The sequence below is a fragment of the Saccoglossus kowalevskii genome, chromosome 4 (assembly GCF_978046115.1).
Source record: "Saccoglossus kowalevskii chromosome 4, keSacKowa6.1, whole genome shotgun sequence".
Lineage (NCBI taxonomy): Eukaryota > Metazoa > Hemichordata > Enteropneusta > Harrimaniidae > Saccoglossus > Saccoglossus kowalevskii.
Genome location: NC_140644.1, coordinates 46,280,352 through 46,305,174, shown reverse-complemented (window position 1 = coordinate 46,305,174; position 24,823 = coordinate 46,280,352). Strand labels below are relative to the sequence as shown.

The following is a 24,823-nucleotide window of genomic DNA, read 5'->3' as shown; positions in this document are numbered from 1 at the left end:
ACTTACAGTTTTTAACAAGAAGTCGAAAATATCACTTTCTACCAAAAATGACAAAAATATTCACCAAAATTAGAGAATTGAAGATATCATCACGAAATGAACAAATCTGTGAAAGGTCTACATGTAGTATCTATATATGTAATATCAAAGCAATTGAATTTTTGGTTTTTAACAAGAAGTCGAAAATATCACTTTTTACCAAAAATTACAAAAATATTCACCAAAATTAGAGAATTGAAGATATCATCACAAAATGAACAAATCTGAGAGAGGTCCACATGTAGTACCTATATATGTAATATCAAAACAATCGCACTTACAGTTTTTAATAAGAAGTCGAAAATATTACTTTTTAACAAAAATGACAAAAATATTCACCAAAATTAGAGAATTAAAGATATCATCACGAAATGAACAAATCTGAGAAAGGTCTACATGTAGTATCTATATATGTAATATCAAAGCAATTGAACTATTGGTTTTTAACAAGAAGTCGAAAATATCACTTTTTACCAAAAATTACAAAAATATTCACCAAAATTAGAGAATTGAAGATATCATCACAAAATGAACAAATCTGAGAAAGGTCTACATGTAGTATCTATATATGTAATATCAAAGCAATTGAATTTTTGGTTTTTAACAAGAAGTCGAAAATATCACTTTTTACCAAAAATTACAAAAATATTCACCAAAATTAGAGAATTGAAGATATCATCACAAAATTAACAAATCTGAGAAAGGTCTACATGTAGTATCTATATATGTAATATCAAAGCAATTGAATTTTTGGTTTTTAACAAGAAGTCGAAAATATCACTTTTTACCAAAAATTACAAAAATATTCACCAAAATTAGAGAATTAAAGATATCATCACGAAATGAACAAATCTGTGAAAGGTCTACATGTAGTATCTATATATGTAATATCAAAGCAATTGAATTTTTGGTTTTTAACAAGAAGTCGAAAATATCACTTTTTACCAAAAATGACAAAAATATTCACCAAAATTAGAGAATTGAAGATATCATCACAAAATGAACAAATCTGAGAAAGGTCTACATGTAGTATCTATATATGTAATATCAAAGCAATTGAACTATTGGTTTTTAACAAGAAGTCGTAAATATCACTTTTTACCAAAAATGACAAAAATATTCACCAAAATTAGAGAATTAAAGATATCATTACAAAATGAACAAATCTGAGAGAGGTCCACATGTAGTACCTATATATGTAATATCAAAGCAATTGCCCTTGAAATGAACAAATCTGAGAAAGAACCATCCAAGGTACTTGCATATCAAATTTGAAAACATTCTGGCGGTTTTGAAAAAGAAGTTGAAATTGTAAAGTTGACGACGACAATGGACGACGACGGACAATCAGTAATATGAACAGCTCCTCTGCGTCAACTTTATCGACAGCAGAGCTAAAAATGCTGATTATAATTCTGTATTAAACCACAAAATGAACAGTATAAATGTCCTCATTCTGTTCACTTACATGCATTTCTATGTCAAATGTTTTTATTTTAGCAAAATTTTAACGCGGAAAAAATCTGTTCATCTTATTGTAACTACAAGAAAAAAAAAAAACATTTTCTCCCACATACACCTTTACTTTAATCTGATGATGATAGAGCAAGGTGTGGACTGCATATGCAGTCTAGAAAATAAAAGAAAATAACCTAATGAATACAAGTCAAGTTATTTGAGACTGTGTCAATTATAAACCATGAAAGATGTATATGTTTTAAGTAACTTTATGAGTAAGATATACTTTGTGAAAAGTTTGAATCAGACTGGTCAATAAGTGTCTGAGAAACGACTCCGGATCAATGGACATAAACCCAGAAAATTAAGCTCCTTTTTCCAACAGTGTCTGAAAAGAGACTTGTGTTCGAAGTTTCATAGAAATCTAACAAGTGATTGTTGAGATAGTAGTAGAAAAGTTACAAATTGACTGAAAGGTGCACAGAAAATTGGGAGAGCTTGTAACACTTGGACCTTGCAAGTAGGATATGGGAGCAGACGAATATTTTCAATTAATAACGTACCACAAATGGAGTTGGTGTGATTGAAGAAAATAAATAAACAGGAACCGTGGCATGTAAAAATATACAGGCTGTCAATTCAGCAAACCTAAAAAACAAGATTAAAAAATGACAGAATTAATAACAAATAAGATTCAGTAATAATGTCTCATTGGGCAACAGTAAATAAAGCATAAATCCGCAAGACAGATGGTTTGCCACCCTTCTACATCCCACACCACACTTATCTAGTATAGTATGCCACCTGAATACATCCCACACCACACTGTCATCTAGTATGCTATGTCACATGTCTACATCCTACACCACACTCATCTAGCATGGTATGCCACCTGTCTACATCCCACACCACACTCATCTAGTATGGTATGCCACCCTTCTACATTCCACACCACACTGTCATCTAGTATGGTATGCCACCCTTCTACATCCCATACCACACTCATCTAGTATGGTATGCCAACTAAATACATCCCACACCGCACTGTCATCTAGCATGGTATGCCACCTGTCTACATCCCACACCATACTGTCATCTAGCATGGTGTGCCACCTGTCTACATCCCACACCACACTCATCTAGAATGGTATGCCACCTGTCTACATCCTACACCACACTGACATCTAGTATGGTATGCCACCCTTGTACATCCCACAACACACTCATCTAGTATGGTATACCACTTGTATACATCCCACACCACACTGTCATCTAGTATGGTATGCCACCCTTCTACATCCCACACCACACTCATCTAGTATGATATGCCACATGTCTACATCCTACACCACACTCATCTAGTATGGTATACCACTTGTATACATCCCACACCACACTGTCATCTAGTTTGGTATGCCACCTGTCTACATCCCACACCACACTCATCTAGTATGGTATGCCACCCTTCTACATTCCACACCACACTCATCTAGTATGGTATGCCACCCTTCTACATTCCACACCACACTGTCATCTAGTATGGTATGCCACCCTTCTACATCCCACACCACACTCATCTAGTATGATATGCCACATGTCTACATCCTACACCACACTCATCTAGTATGGTATGTCACCCTTCTACATCCCACACCACACTCATCTAGTATGCTAAGTCACATGTCTACATCCTACACCACACTCATCTAGTATGGTATACCACTTGTATACATCCCACACCACACTCATCTAGTTTGGTATGCCACCTGTCTACATCCCACACCACACTCATCTAGTATGGTATGCCACCCTTCTACATTCTACACCACACTCATCTAGTATGGTATGCCACCCTTCTACATTCCACACCACACTCATCTAGTATGGTATGCCACCCTTCTACATTCCACACCACACTCATCTAGTACGGTATGCCACCCTTCTACATCCCACACCACACTCATCTAGTATGCTAAGTCACATGTCTACATCCTACACCACACTCATCTAGTATGGTATACCACTTGTATACATCCCACACCACACTCATCTAGTTTGGTATGCCACCTGTCTACATCCCACACCACACTCATCTAGTATGGTATGCCACCTGTCTACATCCCACACCACACTCATCTAGTTTGGTATGCCACCCTTCTACATTCCACACCACACTCATCTAGTATGGTATGCCACCCTTCAACATCCCACACCACACTGTCATCTAGTATGCTATGTCACATGTCTACATCCTACACCACACTCATCTAGTATGGTATACCACTTGTATACATCCCACACCACACTGTCATCTAGTTTGGTATGCCACGTGTCTACATCCCACACCACACTCATCTAGTATGGTATGCCACCCTTCTACATTCCACACCACACTCATCTAGTATGGTATGCCACCCTTCTACATTCCACACCACATTCATATAGTATGGTATGCCACCTGTCTACATCCCACACCGCACTGTCATCTAGTATGGTATGCCACCCTTCTACATCCCACACCACACTCATCTAGTATGGTATGCCACCCTTCTACATTCCACACCACACTCATCTAGTATGGTATGCCACCCTTCTACATTCCACACCACACTCATCTAGTATGGTATGCCACCCTTCTACATTCCACACCACACTCATCTAGTATGGTATGCCACCCTTCTACATCCCACACCACACTCATCAAGTATGGTATGCCACCCTTCTACATTCCACACCACACTCATCTAGTATGGTATGCCACCCTTCTACATTCCACACCACACTCATCTAGTATGGTATGCCACCCTTCTACATTCCACACCACATTCATATAGTATGGTATGCCACCTGTCTACATCCCACACCGCACTGTCATCTAGTATGGTATGCCACCCTTCTACATTCCACACCACACTCATCTAGTATGGTATGCCACCCTTCTACATTCCACACCACACTCATCTAGTATGGTATGCCACCCTTCTACATTCCACACCACACTCATCTAGTATGGTATGCCACCCTTCTACATTCCACACCACACTCATCTAGTATGGTATGCCACCCTTCTACATCCCACACCACACTCATCAAGTATGGTATGCCACCCTTCTACATTCCACACCACACTCATCTAGTATGGTATGCCACCCTTCTACATTCCACACCACACTCATCTAGTATGGTATGCCACCTGTCTACATCCCACACCGCACTGTCATCTAGTATGGTATGCCACCCTTCTACATTCCACACCACACTCATCTGGTATGGTATACCACTTGTATACATCCCACACCACACTGTCATCTAGTTTGGTATGCCACCTGTCTACATCCCACACCACACTCATCTAGTATGGTATGCCACCCTTCTACATTCCACACCACACTCATCTAGTATGGTATGCCACCCTTCTACATTCCACACCACACTCATCTAGTATGGTATGCCACCTGTCTACATCCCACACCGCACTGTCATCTAGTATGGTATGCCACCCTTCTACATCCCACACCACACTCATCAAGTATGGTATGCCACCCTTCTACATTCCACACCACACTCATCTAGTATGGTATGCCACCCTTCTACATTCCACACCACACTCATCTAGTATGGTATGCCACCCTTCTACATTCCACACCACACTCATCTAGTATGGTATGCCACCCTTCTACATTCCACACCACACTCATCTAGTATGGTATGCCACCCTTCTACATCCCACACCACACTCATCTAGTATGGTATGCCACCCTTCTACATTCCACACCACACTCATCTAGTATGCTATGTCACATGTCTACATCCTACACCACACTCATCTAGTATGGTATGCCATCTAAATACATCCCACACCACACTGTCATCTAGCATGGTGTGCCACCTGTCTACATCCCACACCACACTCATCTAGTATGGTATGCCACCCTTCTACATCCCACACCACACTCCTCTAGTATGGTATGCCACCCTTCTACATTCCACACCACACTCATCTAGTATGGTATGCCACCCTTCTACATTCCACACCACACTCATCTAGTATGGTATGCCACCCTTCTATATCCCACACCACACTCATCTAGTATGCTATGTCACATGTCACATGTCTACATCCCACACCACATTCATCTAGTATGGTATGCCACCCTTCTACATCCCACACCACACTCCTCTAGTATGGTATGCCACCCTTCTACATTCCACACCACACTCATCTAGTATGGTATGCCACCCTTCTACATTCCACACCACACTCATCTAGTATGGTATGCCACCCTTCTATATCCCACACCACACTCATCTAGTATGCTATGTCACATGTCACATGTCTACATCCTACACCACACTCATCTAGTATGGTATGCCACCCTTCTACATTCCACACCACACTCATCTAGTATGGTATGCCACCCTTCTACATTCCACACCACACTCATCTAGTATGGTATGCCACCCTTCTACATTCCACACCACACTCATCTAGTATGGTATGCCTCCCTTCTACATCCCACACCACACTCATCTAGTATGCTGTCACATGTCTACATCCTACATCACACTCATCTAGTATGGTATACCACTTGTATACATCCCACACCACACTGTCATCTAGTTTGGTATGCCACCTGTCTACATCCCACACCACACTCATCTAGTATGGTATGCCACCCTTCTACATTCCACATCACACTCATCTAGTATGGTATGCCACCCTTCTACATTCCACACCACACTCATCTAGTATGCTATGTCACATGTCTACATCCTACACCACACTCATCTAGTATAGTATGGTATGCCATCTAAATACATCCCACACCACACTGTCATCTAGCATGGTGTGCCACCTGTCTACATCCCACGCCACACTCATCTAGTATGGTATGCCACCCTTCTACATCCCACACCGCACTGTCATCTAGTATGGTATGCCACCCTTCTACATCCCACACCACAGTCATCTAGTATGGTATGCCACCCTTCTACATTCCACACCACACTCATCTAGTATGGTATGCCACCCTTCTACATCCCACACCACACTCATCTAGTATGGTATGCCACCCTTCTACATTCCACACCACACTCATCTAGTTTGGTATGCCACTCTTCTACATTCCACACCACACTCATCTAGTATGGTATGCCACCCTTCTACATCCCACACCACACTCATCTAGTATGGTATGCCACCCTTCTACATCCCACACCACACTCATCTAGTATGGTATGCCACCCTTCTACATCCCACACCACACTCATCTAGTATGCTATGTCACATGTCTACATCCTACACCACACTCATCTAGTATGGTATGCCACCCTTCTACATCCCACACCACAGTCATCTAGTATGGTATGCCACCCTTCTACATTCCACACCACACTCATCTAGTATGGTATGCCACCCTTCTACATCCCACACCACACTCATCTAGTATGGTATGCCACCCTTCTACATTCCACACCACACTCATCTAGTTTGGTATGCCACTCTTCTACATTCCACACCACACTCATCTAGTATGGTATGCCACCCTTCTACATCCCACACCACACTCATCTAGTATGGTATGCCACCCTTCTACATCCCACACCACACTCATCTAGTATGGTATGCCACCCTTCTACATCCCACACCACACTCATCTAGTATGCTATGTCACATGTCTACATCCTACACCACACTCATCTAGTATGGTATACCACTTGTATACATCCCACACCACACTGTCATCTAGTTTGGTATGCCACCTGTCTACATCCCACACCACACTCATCTAGTATGGTATGCCACCCTTCTACATTCCACACCACACATCTAGTATGGTATGCCACCCTTCTACATCCCACACCGCACTGTCATCTAGTATGGTATGCCACCCTTCTACATCCCACACCACACTGTCATCTAGTATGGTATGCCACCCTTCTACATCCCACACCACACTCATCTAGTATGATATGCCACATGTCTACATCCTACACCACACTCATCTAGTATGGTATGCCACTTGTATACATCCCACACCACACTGTCATCTAGTTTGGTATGTCACCTGTCTACATCCCACACCACACTCATCTAGTATGGTATGCCACCCTTCTACATTCCACACCACACTCATCTAGTATGGTATGCCACCCTTCTACATTCCACACCACACTCATCTAGTATGGTATGCCACCCTTCTACATTCCACACCACACTCATCTAGTACGGTATGCCACCCTTCTACATCCCACACCACACTCATCTAGTATGCTAAGTCACATGTCTACATCCTACACCACACTCATCTAGTATGGTATACCACTTGTATACATCCCACACCACACTCATCTAGTTTGGTATGCCACCTGTCTACATCCCACACCACACTCATCTAGTATGGTATGCCACCCTTCTACATTCTACACCACACTCATCTAGTATGGTATGCCACCCTTCTACATTCCACACCACACTCATCTAGTATGGTATGCCACCCTTCTACATTCCACACCACACTCATCTAGTACGGTATGCCACCCTTCTACATCCCACACCACACTCATCTAGTATGCTAAGTCACATGTCTACATCCTACACCACACTCATCTAGTATGGTATACCACTTGTATACATCCCACACCACACTCATCTAGTTTGGTATGCCACCTGTCTACATCCCACACCACACTCATCTAGTATGGTATGCCACCTGTCTACATCCCACACCACACTCATCTAGTTTGGTATGCCACCCTTCTACATTCCACACCACACTCATCTAGTATGGTATGCCACCCTTCAACATCCCACACCACACTGTCATCTAGTATGCTATGTCACATGTCTACATCCTACACCACACTCATCTAGTATGGTATACCACTTGTATACATCCCACACCACACTGTCATCTAGTTTGGTATGCCACGTGTCTACATCCCACACCACACTCATCTAGTATGGTATGCCACCCTTCTACATTCCACACCATACTCATCTAGTATGGTATGCCACCCTTCTACATTCCACACCACATTCATATAGTATGGTATGCCACCTGTCTACATCCCACACCGCACTGTCATCTAGTATGGTATGCCACCCTTCTACATCCCACACCACACTCATCTAGTATGGTATGCCACCCTTCTACATTCCACACCACACTCATCTAGTATGGTATGCCACCCTTCTACATTCCACACCACACTCATCTAGTATGGTATGCCACCCTTCTACATTCCACACCACACTCATCTAGTATGGTATGCCACCCTTCTACATTCCACACCACACTCATCTAGTATGGTATGCCACCCTTCTACATCCCACAACACACTCATCAAGTATGGTATGCCACCCTTCTACATTCCACACCACACTCATCTAGTATGGTATGCCACCCTTCTACATTCCACACCACACTCATCTAGTATGGTATGCCACCTGTCTACATCCCACACCGCACTGTCATCTAGTATGGTATGCCACCCTTCTACATTCCACACCACACTCATCTGGTATGGTATACCACTTGTATACATCCCACACCACACTGTCATCTAGTTTGGTATGCCACCTGTCTACATCCCACACCACACTCATCTAGTATGGTATGCCACCCTTCTACATTCCACACCACACTCATCTAGTATGGTATGCCACCCTTCTACATTCCACACCACACTCATCTAGTATGGTATGCCACCTGTCTACATCCCACACCGCACTGTCATCTAGTATGGTATGCCACCCTTCTACATCCCACACCACACTCATCAAGTATGGTATGCCACCCTTCTACATTCCACACCACACTCATCTAGTATGGTATGCCACCCTTCTACATTCCACACCACACTCATCTAGTATGGTATGCCACCCTTCTACATTCCACACCACACTCATCTAGTATGGTATGCCACCCTTCTACATTCCACACCACACTCATCTAGTATGGTATGCCACCCTTCTACATCCCACACCACACTCATCTAGTATGGTATGCCACCCTTCTACATTCCACACCACACTCATCTAGTATGCTATGTCACATGTCTACATCCTACACCACACTCATCTAGTATGGTATGCCATCTAAATACATCCCACACCACACTGTCATCTAGCATGGTGTGCCACCTGTCTACATCCCACACCACACTCATCTAGTATGGTATGCCACCCTTCTACATCCCACACCACACTCCTCTAGTATGGTATGCCACCCTTCTACATTCCACACCACACTCATCTAGTATGGTATGCCACCCTTCTACATTCCACACCACACTCATCTAGTATGGTATGCCACCCTTCTATATCCCACACCACACTCATCTAGTATGCTATGTCACATGTCACATGTCTACATCCTACACCACACTCATCTAGTATGGTATGCCACCCTTCTACATTCCACACCACACTCATCTAGTATGGTATGCCACCCTTCTACATTCCACACCACACTCATCTAGTATGGTATGCCACCCTTCTACATTCCACACCACACTCATCTAGTATGGTATGCCTCCCTTCTACATCCCACACCACACTCATCTAGTATGCTGTCACATGTCTACATCCTACATCACACTCATCTAGTATGGTATACCACTTGTATACATCCCACACCACACTGTCATCTAGTTTGGTATGCCACCTGTCTACATCCCACACCACACTCATCTAGTATGGTATGCCACCCTTCTACATTCCACATCACACTCATCTAGTATGGTATGCCACCCTTCTACATTCCACACCACACTCATCTAGTATGCTATGTCACATGTCTACATCCTACACCACACTCATCTAGTATAGTATGGTATGCCATCTAAATACATCCCACACCACACTGTCATCTAGCATGGTGTGCCACCTGTCTACATCCCACGCCACACTCATCTAGTATGGTATGCCACCCTTCTACATCCCACACCGCACTGTCATCTAGTATGGTATGCCACCCTTCTACATCCCACACCACAGTCATCTAGTATGGTATGCCACCCTTCTACATTCCACACCACACTCATCTAGTATGGTATGCCACCCTTCTACATCCCACACCACACTCATCTAGTATGGTATGCCACCCTTCTACATTCCACACCACACTCATCTAGTTTGGTATGCCACTCTTCTACATTCCACACCACACTCATCTAGTATGGTATGCCACCCTTCTACATCCCACACCACACTCATCTAGTATGGTATGCCACCCTTCTACATCCCACACCACACTCATCTAGTATGGTATGCCACCCTTCTACATCCCACACCACACTCATCTAGTATGCTATGTCACATGTCTACATCCTACACCACACTCATCTAGTATGGTATGCCACCCTTCTACATCCCACACCACAGTCATCTAGTATGGTATGCCACCCTTCTACATTCCACACCACACTCATCTAGTATGGTATGCCACCCTTCTACATCCCACACCACACTCATCTAGTATGGTATGCCACCCTTCTACATTCCACACCACACTCATCTAGTTTGGTATGCCACTCTTCTACATTCCACACCACACTCATCTAGTATGGTATGCCACCCTTCTACATCCCACACCACACTCATCTAGTATGGTATGCCACCCTTCTACATCCCACACCACACTCATCTAGTATGGTATGCCACCCTTCTACATCCCACACCACACTCATCTAGTATGCTATGTCACATGTCTACATCCTACACCACACTCATCTAGTATGGTATACCACTTGTATACATCCCACACCACACTGTCATCTAGTTTGGTATGCCACCTGTCTACATCCCACACCACACTCATCTAGTATGGTATGCCACCCTTCTACATTCCACACCACACATCTAGTATGGTATGCCACCCTTCTACATCCCACACCGCACTGTCATCTAGTATGGTATGCCACCCTTCTACATCCCACACCACACTGTCATCTAGTATGGTATGCCACCCTTCTACATCCCACACCACACTCATCTAGTATGATATGCCACATGTCTACATCCTACACCACACTCATCTAGTATGGTATGCCACTTGTATACATCCCACACCACACTGTCATCTAGTTTGGTATGTCACCTGTCTACATCCCACACCACACTCATCTAGTATGGTATGCCACCCTTCTACATTCCACACCACACTCATCTAGTATGGTATGCCACCCTTCTACATCCCACACCGCACTGTCATCTAGTATGGTATGTCACCCTTCTACATCCCACACCACACTGTCATCTAGTATGGTATGCCACCCTTCTACATCCCACACCGCACTGTCATCTAGTATGGTATGCCACCCTTCTACATCCCACACCACACTGTCATCTAGCATGGTGTGCCACCCTTCTACATCCCACACCGCACTGTCATCTAGTATGGTATGCCACCCTTCTACATCCCACACCACACTGTCATCTAGCATGGTGTGCCACCTGTCTACATCCCACACCACACTCATCTTGTATGCTATGCCACATGTCTACATCCCACACCACACTGTCATCTAGCATGGTATGCCACCCTTCTACATCCCACACCAAGCTCATCTAGTGTGGTATGCCACCCTTCTACATCCCACACCACACTGTCATCTAGTATGGTATGCCACCCGTCTACATCCCCCACCACACTCATCTAGCATGGTATGCCACCCGTCCACATCCCCCACCACACTCATCTTGTGTGGAATATCGAATATGTCAAATATCAAATCTATTCAGGTCTGGGCATTGTCCCAGAGCACCTATGTACAGAGTTTGCATTGATTAATAGAGATATCAACAGGAAAGACACACACAGATATACATGCCCATTCAGTGCTTTGCATACGCAAGTAAAAAATGCCTGAGTAATACTGAGTACATCGCATGTGTACCAATTTTGAATGGAACCAGTTCATGTATGTCTGGGATGTGGCCATACTCGGCAAAGCCAATAATCTATTTACAATGGTGAAGATAACGGATGCTGCATGATATAAGTCATTTTACCTTTTACTATTATATCTGTGATCATAGCTTATAACCACACCTTTAGAAGTGAGTGCTGTACACGTTGATTGCAGATGTCGAAGAACTCCCTGCAATCAACCATACAAGGTTACATAAATGCAAAGTTATCATTTTATTTTTTTTCTAATCCTGTGAAAAACTCCAACTGAAATGGCTACAATTATTAGAACTTAGATTCACAATGCTGCAAACAACATTTGAATTCTCCTACAGTATTTTTGTGAACTCCAATTACATTATAAACAAGTCACAGATTCTCACAGATTTATACTGATTATGGTAAGCTTAGTGCATAGCACAAGTCATTTCACTCGAGTCCTCTGTATCACTGTTAAGTCATTTCACTCGAGTCCTCTGTATCACTGTTAAGTCATTCATTAACTGAGTACTCTGTATCACTGTTAGGTCATTCATAACCTGAGTACACTGTATCACTGTTAGGTCATTCATTAACTGAGTACTCTGTATCACTGTTAGGTCATTCATTAACTGAGTACTCTGTATCACTGTTAAGTCATTCATTACCTGAGTACTCTGTATCACTGTTAAGTCATTCATTACCTGAGTACTCTGTATCACTGTTAGGTCATTCATTACCCGAGTACTCTGTATCACTGTTAAGTCATTCATTACCCGAGTACTCTGTATCACTGTTAGGTCATTCATTAACTGAGTACTCTGTATCACTGTTAGGTCATTCATTACCTGAGTACTCTGTATCACTGTTAAGTCATTCATTACCTGAGTACTCTGTATCACTGTTAAGTCATTCATTACCTGAGTACTCTGTATCACTGTTAAGTCATTCATAACCTGAGTACTCTGTATCACTGTTAGGTCATTCATTAACTGAGTACTCTGTATCACTGTTAGGTCATTCATTAACTGAGTACTCTGTATCACTGTTAGGTCATTCATTAACTGAGTACTTTGTATCACTGTTAAGTCATTCATTACCTGAGTACTCTGTATCACTGTTAAGTCATTCATTACCTGAGTACTCTGTATCACTGTTAGGTCATTCATTACCTGAGTACTCTGTATCACTGTTAGGTCATTCATTAACTGAGTACTCTGTATCACTGTTAAGTCATTCATTAACTGAGTACTCTGTATCACTGTTAGGTCATTCATTAACTGAGTACTCTGTATCACTGTTAGGTCATTCATTACCTGAGTACTCTGTATCACTGTTAAGTCATTCATTACCTGAGTACTCTGTATCACTGTTAGGTCATTCATTACCTGAGTACTCTGTATCACTGTTAGGTCATTCATTAACTGAGTACTCTGTATCACTGTTAAGTCATTCATTAACTGAGTACTCTGTATCACTGTTAGGTCATTCATTAACTGAGTACTCTGTATCACTGTTAAGTCATTCATTACCTGAGTACTCTGTATCACTGTTAAGTCATTCATTAACTGAGTACTCTGTATCACTGTTAAGTCATTCATTAACTGAGTACTCTGTATCACTATTAGGTCATTCATTAACTGAGTACTCTGTATCACTGTTAGGTCATTGATTACCTGAGTACTCTGTATCACTGTTAGGTCATTGATTACCTGAGTACTCTGTATCACTGTTAGGTCATTGATTACCTGAGTACTCTGTATCACTATTACCTTTAAAATCCCATTATAAACCGCGGTTTATATTACAATGTATCAAATAAAAAATTGGGATCAACAGCTCAAGTTCGGTTTATATTAGGGACATATTGCAATCACTAAATGGGCGTGGTCATTTTTTTTCCACATCACTCGCACAAAACAAACAATACACCGTACAATCTTTTGAATATAAGCGTAACTGCAATTTAGATGTCAGGGAAGAGTGATAAGCCTCACGTCACTGTTCACATGAAAAAAAATACTCGATATATTTAATGTAATATGTATTTTTTTTTATTTTCTTCGTAACGGAAAGTATATTCTGACAGGAGTTTCAAATAAAAACAAACATTAATGCATTGCTTAGTAGAAAATGATCATGATACGGCACTAAAAAAGTACGGTACCGCGGGTACGGTAACGCAATCCGGCCATGCTTCGGCTCACAAGTGAATAACTTACTTGTTTTCGAACTGTTGAAATTGTTGATTATTACTCAGTAGTGATTATAACAATGCACGAAAAATAAATTCGTTGAATTGTTATCAAATGCAAGTAAAATTCAACTTAGTTTCACTGTAAACGAATTATTTCGGTCACATGTAAGCGATCGATGCGACATCCGCCATATAGTTTGAATGCACACGAGACATTACTTGACCGAGTTGGTCAAGTCGCCAATTAATCAATCAAAATGCTGGATGGTGCCCACGTGTTCAAATTACCTTAGTCATTTAAATATGTTAATGACAGGTCACCGACTTCATGGTGAACGAAACCCGGAAGCGATTTACCGATAATGTAGTGCGATCTTTTGGCTTTGATTTCCATGGTAAAACGACATGACTTTTTTTTTAAATCAAGAAATTAGTTGTTTTCGAAAGATAAACTGAGCATTGAAAAAGAATTTAACAGTTTTTCGGTGAGAACAGCTCATTGTCGAAAACTTGCAACACACGGACGTATTCATAAGGAGTATTGACAAAAGTTGTCACAAGACAAAAGCAGTTTCACTGCGTGTTTGACATCGTAACACTACTGAATAATTAAGAGGTGTGAATATTTGTAGGCACGTTGTCGAAACAAATGAATAGGATTAGGAACAATGTACCAGCTCGTTGAAACAAAGTCGGTCACGGTCTTGTTGAATTGGGGGTGCGGTTAGTAATAGGTACTTTTCATGTTTTCAATTTTTGTTGAGAACTCTTTAACACTGAAGCCGAAATCGGGGGTGCGGTTACTATTAGGTATGCGGTTAATAATAGGATTTTAACGGTAGGTCATTCATTACCTGAGTACTCTGTATCACCGTTAGGTCATTCATCCGTGAGAAGCCAACACCCATTGGAGCTCGTAGACCTGTCAATGACAACCATACGAGTTTATTACATACTGGTATATGTACATTGTACACAAACAAGGCATCTATTCTATACACAAATCAGTCTACACATACATGTCATTGTTTTAGATGTCCTACCTGACTATACATACATGTCATTGTTTTAGATGTCCTACCAGACTATACATACAGGTCATTGTTTTAGATGTCCTACCTGATTATACATACATGTCATTGTTTTAGATGTACTACCTGACTATGCATACATGTCATTGTTTTAGATGTACTACCTGACTATACATACAGGTCATTGTTTTAGATGTCCTACCTGACTATACATACATGTCATTGTTTTAGATGTCCTACCAGACTATACATACAGGTCATTGTTTTAGATGTCCTACCTGATTATACATACATGTCATTGTTTTAGATGTACTACCTGACTATGCATACATGTCATTGTTTTAGATGTACTACCTGACTATACATACATGTCATTGTTTTAGATGTCCTACCTGACTATACATACATGTCATTGTTTTAGATGTCCTACCTGACTATACATACAGATCATTGTTTTAGATGTTCTACCTGACTATACATACATGTCATTGTTTTAGATGTACTACCTGACTATACATACATGTCATTGTTTTAGATGTCCTACCTGACTATACATACAGATCATTGTTTTAGATGTTCTACCTGACTATACATACATGTCATTGTTTTAGATGTACTACCTGACTATGCATACATGTCATTGTTTTAGATGTACTACCTGACTATACATACAGGTCATTGTTTTAGATGTCCTACCTGACTATACATACATGTCATTGTTTTAGATGTCCTACCTGACTATACATACATGTCATTGTTTTAGATGTCCTACCTGACTATACATACAGAACATTGTTTTAGATGTACTACCTGACTATGCATACATGTCATTGTTTTAGATGTACTACCTGACTATACATACAGGTCATTGTTTTAGATGTCCTACCTGACTATACATACATGTCATTGTTTTAGATGTCCTACCTGACTATACATACATGTCATTGTTTTAGATGTCCTACCTGACTATACATACAGAACATTGTTTTAGATGTCCTACCTGACTATACATACATGTCATTGTTTTAGATGTCCTACCTGACTATACATACATGTCATTGTTTTAGATGTCCTACCTGACTATACATACAGAACATTGTTTTAGATGTACTACCTGACTATGCATACATGTCATTGTTTTAGATGTACTACCTGACTATACATACAGGTCATTGTTTTAGATGTCCTACCTGACTATACATACATGTCATTGTTTTAGATGTCCTACCTGATTATACATACATGTCATTGTTTTAGATGTCCTACCTGACTATACATACAGGTCATTGTTTTAGATGTCCTACCTGACTATACATACATGTGTCATTGTTTTAGATGTCCTACCTGACTATACATACATGTCATTGTTTTAGATGTCCTACCTGACTATACATACATGTCATTGTTTTAGATGTCCTACCTGACTATACATACAGAACATTGTTTTAGATGTCCTACCTGACTATACATACAGGTCATTGTTTTTGATGTTCTACCTGACTATACATACATGTCATTGTTTTAGATGTTCTACCTCACTATACATACATGTCATTGTTTTAGATGTCCTACCTGACTATACATACATGTCATTGTTTTAGATGTCCTACCTGACTATACATACAGAACATTGTTTTAGATGTCCTACCTGACTATACATACATGTCATTGTTTTAGATGTCCTACCTGACTATGCATACAGAACATTGTTTTAGATGTACTACCTAACTATACATACAGGTCATTGTTTTAGATGTCCTACCTGACTATACATACAGGTCATTGTTTTAGATGTCCTACCTGACTATACATACATGTCATTGTTTTAGATGTTCTACCTGACTATACATACATGTCATTGTTTTAGATGTACTACCTGACTATGCATACATGTCATTGTTTTAGATGTTCTACCTCACTATACATACATGTCATTGTTTTAGATGTCCTACCTGACTATACATACATGTCATTGTTTTAGATGTCCTACCTGACTATACATACAGGTCATTGTTTTAGATGTTCTACCTGACTATACATACATGTCATTGTTTTAGATGTCCTACCTGACTATGCATACATGTCATTGTTTTAGATGTCCTACCTGACTATGCATACAGGTCATTGTTTTAGATGTCCTACCTGACTATACATACAGGTCATTGTTTTAGATGTCCTACCTGACTATACATACAGGTCATTGTTTTAGATGTCCTACCTGAGTATACATACAAAGCAAGTGCTGGTCTTAAAAGTGGTTGACTTCACTGTCTGAAAATCAATACCAATCTCAATGTTTGGTAATGTACATACCTGCTGTACCAAATTGAAGTCTTGTATTCAATCTTTTCTTCAATTCTTCCTTGTCTTTCTTGGCAATCAAACTAAACATCTCATTTCTGGTGGTTTCATTCTGCACAACATATAAAGTACAAAATCATAATTTATACTAATCCCACAGCAACATTACTTATTTTCATTATTTTTATTATCTCCTAATCTCTCTATTTTTTTCTGTAAAGAGTAAAATATGTTTTGTCTCTCTAAAGCATACTAGAATCTGGTTGTTGGTTATATTCTATTGTCAAAGAGCTTGGCTACAGAGACATGAATAAGGAATAAGGCAGAGGAAGAATTTTATTTGGACTAAGATTTTGATGGAAATTTTGTTTTATGTACTTTCATATGCAGAAAAAGTAAATTAAAAATATCAGGCAAAAATCACCCTAAAAAATACTGTAATTTTATACATAATATATCAAGCTTGCTGCAATCTAAAAGAAACTCCTGACAATACAGTTTTCATGTGTAATTTTAATTAAAATAGAAAATAAACATTTCAATAACATAATACACACTAAAATAGTCTCTGAAATGAGTCAGCCATTTTGAAACAGAACATGAAATAAATTACATAATGTATAATGTAGTTCATTTGAGAGTTATTTTTGTCGAAGTTTGTGTCGTACGGTTTTCTACCCTGATCTGGATTTAGTTCAAACAAACGTGTTCGAAGTTTCTTGTGTCAGAGTTATTTTATGGACTAGCGTAATTAATCACGTGCATTGGATATTATTTTGCTTTTATCATTATTAGTGTGCTCTTGTGATAATCTTGAAGAAACACAAAATCACAGTTTCGGCAGATTGTCGGTGATTTTGTCAAAGGAAATTGACAAGATGTTGCAAAACAGAATAAACATGATTACATCAAATCGCACCTCTTCTCTGCTCTACTTGGTCTTCAATGAGTGTGACAAGAGGTGAAATGACAATCACAATTGGGTTTTGATCCAAGCCTAGTTCTTTAATGACGAGCAGGATGACTTGAAAAATAAGAGATTTGCCGTAACCAGTTGGCAAAAAAGGTAACAGTGTCACGGCGGTTTACAATCCCTTCAATTGCTGTTAACTGTTCATCTGTGAGAGATGGTACACCAAGAATGTCTTCTAAAATAGTCTTTAAGGCTAATTTCAGCTTTTCCCTAGCAATCATGGTCAAATTTTCACATAATGAACACAAAACAAAACAGTCGAAACCGAGGCGCACGCTGACACCGAGAAATGAAAATGGCGCCAGTCACGTGATTTTGTTTACGACATTTGCTATAAATAGAGTGGGCACTTGATTGACACTCGCGTCACCCAATTAGCGCTACATCTATTTTATGAACGGCGCACTCAGTTCCGATAGCAGTCAAACTGGAGTGTTGTTTGTGCAGCATTATCCTACCGGGCGAGCAGAACCTTACAACCTCCAGTGCCTGGGGAAGAAAGAGCTATGCATGTAAATGGATTATGCCAAATTTCATGTCAATCTGTCTGCAACTTTATGAGAAGAAGATTTTTAGGAGATTTAGCCTCGTTTTGGAAAAAACAAAATAGCGACCAAAGTCACGTGACCTATAATGTTCTTTTACCTCATTAAAGATAGGCATGGGCTACAGATGCAACACAACAAAAATTGGGACTTCTAGACCGTCAGAAAGTGGTCAAAATGGCTCCTTTCAGTTTTCACTAAATCTAAGATGGCGATTAATGGACCAATCAAATTTAGATATAGGTTAGTAGAAGCTAGAAGTTTCATAGCGACCGACCATGTTGTTCAGGAGAAGAAGAGATTTTAATGAAAAAAATGCTCAGTCAGCATTTTCTTTAAATGACAGAAAAAGTCACGTAACCGCTAAAGTTTTTATTGGCGATATTTATTGCACCTAGGCAATACTATATACAGTAAACAAGTAGCCTGTCGGCTGAGATAACTTCGCTGTTAGCAATGCACATTGCAATTAAAGAACAGAAGATATCATTAGAAAATAAACAATATGTATAGTATCAAAGCAACAGGACTTGCTTCAAAAATTCAAAAATATCACATTTCACCAAAAATAATCATCAAAATTAGATAATTGAAGATATCACCACAAAATTAACAAATCTGAGAGAGGTCCACATGTGGTACCTATATATGTAATATAAAAACAATCAGACTTGCGGTTTTCAACAAGAAGTCAAAATATCACTTTTTACCAAAAATTAAAAAAATATTCACTAAAATTAGAGAATTAAAGATATCATCATGAAATGAACAAACCTGAGAGAGGTCCACATGTAGTACCAATATATATAATAACAAAGCAATTGGACTTGCGGTTTTTAACAAGAAGTCGAAAATATCACTTTTTACGAAAAATGACAAAAATATTCACCAAAATTAGAGAATTGAAGATATCATCATGAAATGAACAAATCTGAGAGAGGTCTACCCAAGGTACATATTCACCATATATCAAAGCATACAGGCTTGTAGTTTTCAAGAAGAAGTCGAAAAAGTAAAAAACATTGACATGGACAACGGCGGACGAGGACGGCAGACGAGGACGGACAATCACTCTTATGATAAGCTACACTTGACAAAGTCGACAGCGGAGCTAAAAAATTGAAAGCCCTAGACTGTCAGAAGGGGGTGATTACACACACCCCCATCTGGTTCAAATGTTGATCCTCGATAGTGGCCATGACAGTTAACCAATACAAATTTAGAAAATTCAGAGCACAAGTTCACATCACCACCAATCAGCACAGCAAACATTCAGTTCAGCCATTTTCTCAAACGAGCTGACGAAAAAAAAGCGACGGAAAGAAGTAGATGAATGAAAAGAAAAATCCCAGCGATAACAATAGGGCTCCAGCCCTGAAAGGGCTTGGACCCCTAATGACATAATGAAATACATGCATATGAAGACTTAACCATAAAATTATATTACCGGTTACATGTCCCTATCTGCAACGATAACTTAGCACGTTACAGTTAAATTTTAATATGAATATTAAAAAACACATGAAACTACAAACAGGTAATTAATACAAGCCGGTAGGCTGGTTGGCGATCCGCTCCGCTCAAAAACAAGCACCATGTTTTTGGCTGTTTCCATGGTGTGACATAAACGTGAAGCTAACGTCGGTTTATAACTAATACGAAGTTCGCAAACACCATTCCATTTTTAGTCACTTAGTTTATTACTAGGACCACAATCACTCTCCTAGTCGAGTGACTGTGCTAGGACGTATTCTGCTGTTACATTTATTATTTCCAACAGTTTTGCGATAACATTTTCTAGAATGAAGCGTTTCCTGTAAATGCTGGAAAGCGAAATAATGAAATAACGAGATGGTAAATATTTACCTAAAGTACAGTGTGTTGACCTTCATAAAAATATACTTCATAATGCAAAACATTAGTCACGGTGAGTTATTTAAATATACGACTCCTAATCGAAAAATATGACCACAGTCCAGAATTTCAGACGGATATTAAGAAACCTAAGAGCATATCAAAAGCATTTACTCTAAAATATAAAAAAGAACTGCAGTCAAAAGTCAAGAATGCCAGCAAATAAAGGACTCTGTCCCACAATCCTTTGTGCGCGTTATTACGGACACGCGCAAAAAACTGTACCACGCTTGTCAAATCTGGGTCAAATATACAGTACGCTACTATCTTGCCACAGTGGAGTGTTCGGTGACCATTGAATTAGCCCGTGATTCATATTTTATGTGTATTAATTTATTCATCAATTTTCGTGACTGACAGTACTGCCCAAATTTTAGCCAAAAAAACGCAACTGGTGAAACGGAAGAGCATTGCCAGGCGATGGACGCGGGGCTCTTTGGCGACGACCGCATAGAGGTCAAAATACGCGTTCTATTTTTACGCGTTAAATATGGCTCTTCCATTTCGCCCCCTCCGGAATGTTCTACTTTGACAGCCTAATCGCAGGTTTTTCGAAAAACGTCGAAAAAACACAAGAATTAGTAGAAATGTTCCTGTTTGGGGCGGATTATTGATGGAGAATAATGTCTTTATTACAAAAATGCTGAAAAATCGTGAGTTGTTGCCTTAGTTATTTTTTTATTGGCGAAAAACTGCGAACTCGGCAAATTTGGTTGCACAACTTCCCTTTATCATATACACCCAGCGACACCGATAAAACTGGTAGGAGGTAATACATTTGGGGCGAAAGTATTCAAAAATCAGTTTTTGGATGTTGCAATGGCAATGGTGGGCCAGGATTGTTTTCCAATTAGTGACGGCACGACCTACCTGTGAAGTATGAACAATCACAGGAGTTAAAAGCCGTTGCTGGTGAAAAGTTACCCCAACTTTAGGGTCAAATTTCTCGGTAATGAAAACAGATATCAAAAATTCAAATGGTAACTTTGTGCCCACACTCAAGCTGAGTAGAATGAGCTATGTCTGAAGTGTTTTATCCCAAATTTGTAGGAGGAGATACATTTGGCGTGAAGCTATCCAAAAATCAGTTTTTTTGCTGTTGCTATGGCAACGGTGGGCCAAAAAAATTTTTCAGATTTTTCCTTATAACTAGGGTTAAGGTGTGACCTACCTGCCAAGTTTGAACGAAATCGGCCAAGCCAAAAAAATCACAGAAGAAATAATAGTGAACACTGGAAATGTACACACACAGACACACACACACACAAAACGACAAAAGTGATTATAAGGGCAATCCTAGCGGAGCGGATCGCCAATACATGGATTTTCACACTGTGGATTATCTAAAAGCACCTATGTACCTAGTTTTACTAAAATTTGATCAGTGGTACTCAAGATATCTGTGGAGCACCTGTAAATTGATTAATTTATGCAAATTAGGTAATTAGTTAGCACAAAATCCAACCCTAAAGTGAACATGTATATGGCTTTATCCTTAAGCATCTAAATGTGTATGTACCAAGTTTCATTGTATCTGATGAGTGGCTGAGATATTGAGTTTTACCTAGAGCATCTATGTATCATGTGTCATTAAAACCTGTTGAACAGTACTTGAGAAAATGCTTAAATATAAAATTGATATGCAAATTAGGTAATCATTATGCATAGATTTCAACCTAAAACTAATCAGGTCTGCGCATTATCCTAGAGCATCTATGTACCAAGTTTCATTGAAATCTGTTTAATATTACATGAGAAACAAGTACAAATGCTTAAATTTGGTTAATTAATATTCAAATTAGGCAATTAATATGCACAGAATTTAAACCAGAATGTTATCAGGTTTGAGTATTATCCTAGAGCATCTATGTACCATGTTTCATTAAAATCTGATAATTGGTTCTTGAGATATCAGTTGGTCAAACACACAGACACATACACAGACACAGACTTACTAACCGCAAAGACTCCCATTGTGCGCTTTGCACACAGGAGTCAAAAATGGTAACAAAAATGCATGTGCGTTTGTCCAATAAGATGCATGATGCATGTGTGAAGTTTGAACTTAATCAGTTCAGGCATATCAGATGTGGTATGAGTAAACCCAATCAGAAAAACATAGTTAAACTCTGGTGACCTTGCCCTTTATCATAGTTTGTTTCAATATAAATATGCATTGTCATAATTAATTTTGAATACAAACAAGTTTTGGGGTTGAACCAACAGTGGGAAATCAGTCTACCAAATGTCCTTAAAAGATGTAAATATCTTACAAAAACATTGGTGCCTTATTTGTTTAATTATTTTAAGGAACATAATTTCCAGCTTTATTCAAAGTAATTCAGATATTTTAGAATAAAAACAAATGTCTCATTGCAAAAAAAAAAGTGCTGCATTTAGATGTGAATAGATTCATAAAACGTGCAAGATAACAAAAAAATTTAGCTGGCTTTAGTCCAAGTATTTTGTACAGGTGTCTGCCAAAAATGAATGATTCACTGAGACAAATATGAACTGCCTCATTGTGTGACTACTGTATTATATGAAAAGTAAAAAAAAACACCCTTTATGAATAGCTATCATGTTGCAAGCTCTGCTTTGTATGCAAATCAACTTAAATAGTTGGTGTCCAGTGGAGGGAGAAGTCAACAGTATTGTTGCCTCCTGTGATTCTACATCTTCAAACACTGCTATCTTTAAAGTGCGTTTTTAAACTAGTATTATAAAAACTCTATCATTCTGTTCTAATAGCTGAAACATATTCCTGTGAGTTTTCATTTGTCGAATGAACTGTTTGTCAAAAACAGAATACATATATTTTAGAATAATTTTCTTTTTAAAATGTGGATGAAATGTTTTGCTTTTAATGTATTTTTTATGTACATTGTTTTTGATTTGATAACTTTGAACTAAACAGATTTTCTATTAGCTTCAGATCTTGATCAAAGTTAGGCACCCAGTTCATAGGAGTGCTTATATGATTTTCTGACATCTTGTTTTCTGTAAAGATTTTATTGGTAGGTTTGCAAATGTGTATCAGACTGTGCAATCTCTCCATGAGTTGGTTTTGAAACCCAGTATGGGATTCTGAGATACATTACCAAGGATATTATTACAAGATAAATCATTTGCTTCATTGAACACGTACAACAATGCATATTTCCACTGAGATCAGTGACCTTTGATGTGTATCACCAGTGATCAGTCAAGTAGAAACAGTCAAAATATTTTATCAGATTTTCTCAATTTTTGCATGATATTTTCATACAGGACATCTGTTGTTCAAACTCAGGGAAGACTTTATACTGATGAATAAGGTGACCAAGTTTGATAAAGTTTGGAATAGAATTAGTAAAGTTATTATGCACACAATAACAATTATTGACGACGACGCCAACGACGACGACAACGCCGGACACAATTTTTCCCTTAATATACCTTTCCCTTCCATCTTTGATGGTACGAGCAAG

General features: G+C 39.4%; 1 protein-coding gene across 1 annotated transcript in view; it reads right to left on the bottom strand.

Annotated features, from left to right (window-relative positions):
• The window catches only part of LOC100367722 (phosphopentomutase-like), a 177,860-nt gene that overhangs the window by 145,743 nt on the left and 7,294 nt on the right, over positions 1–24,823 (bottom strand). The window contains exons 2-5 of the mRNA XM_085498186.1: positions 17,934–18,033; positions 15,444–15,511; positions 12,515–12,603; positions 2,061–2,145 (exon numbers count right to left, since the gene is read on the bottom strand). Of these exons, the coding sequence (XP_085354312.1) occupies positions 2,061–2,145; positions 12,515–12,603; positions 15,444–15,511; positions 17,934–18,033 (342 nt within the window). The remainder of the gene's footprint in view (positions 1–2,060; positions 2,146–12,514; positions 12,604–15,443; positions 15,512–17,933; positions 18,034–24,823) is intronic.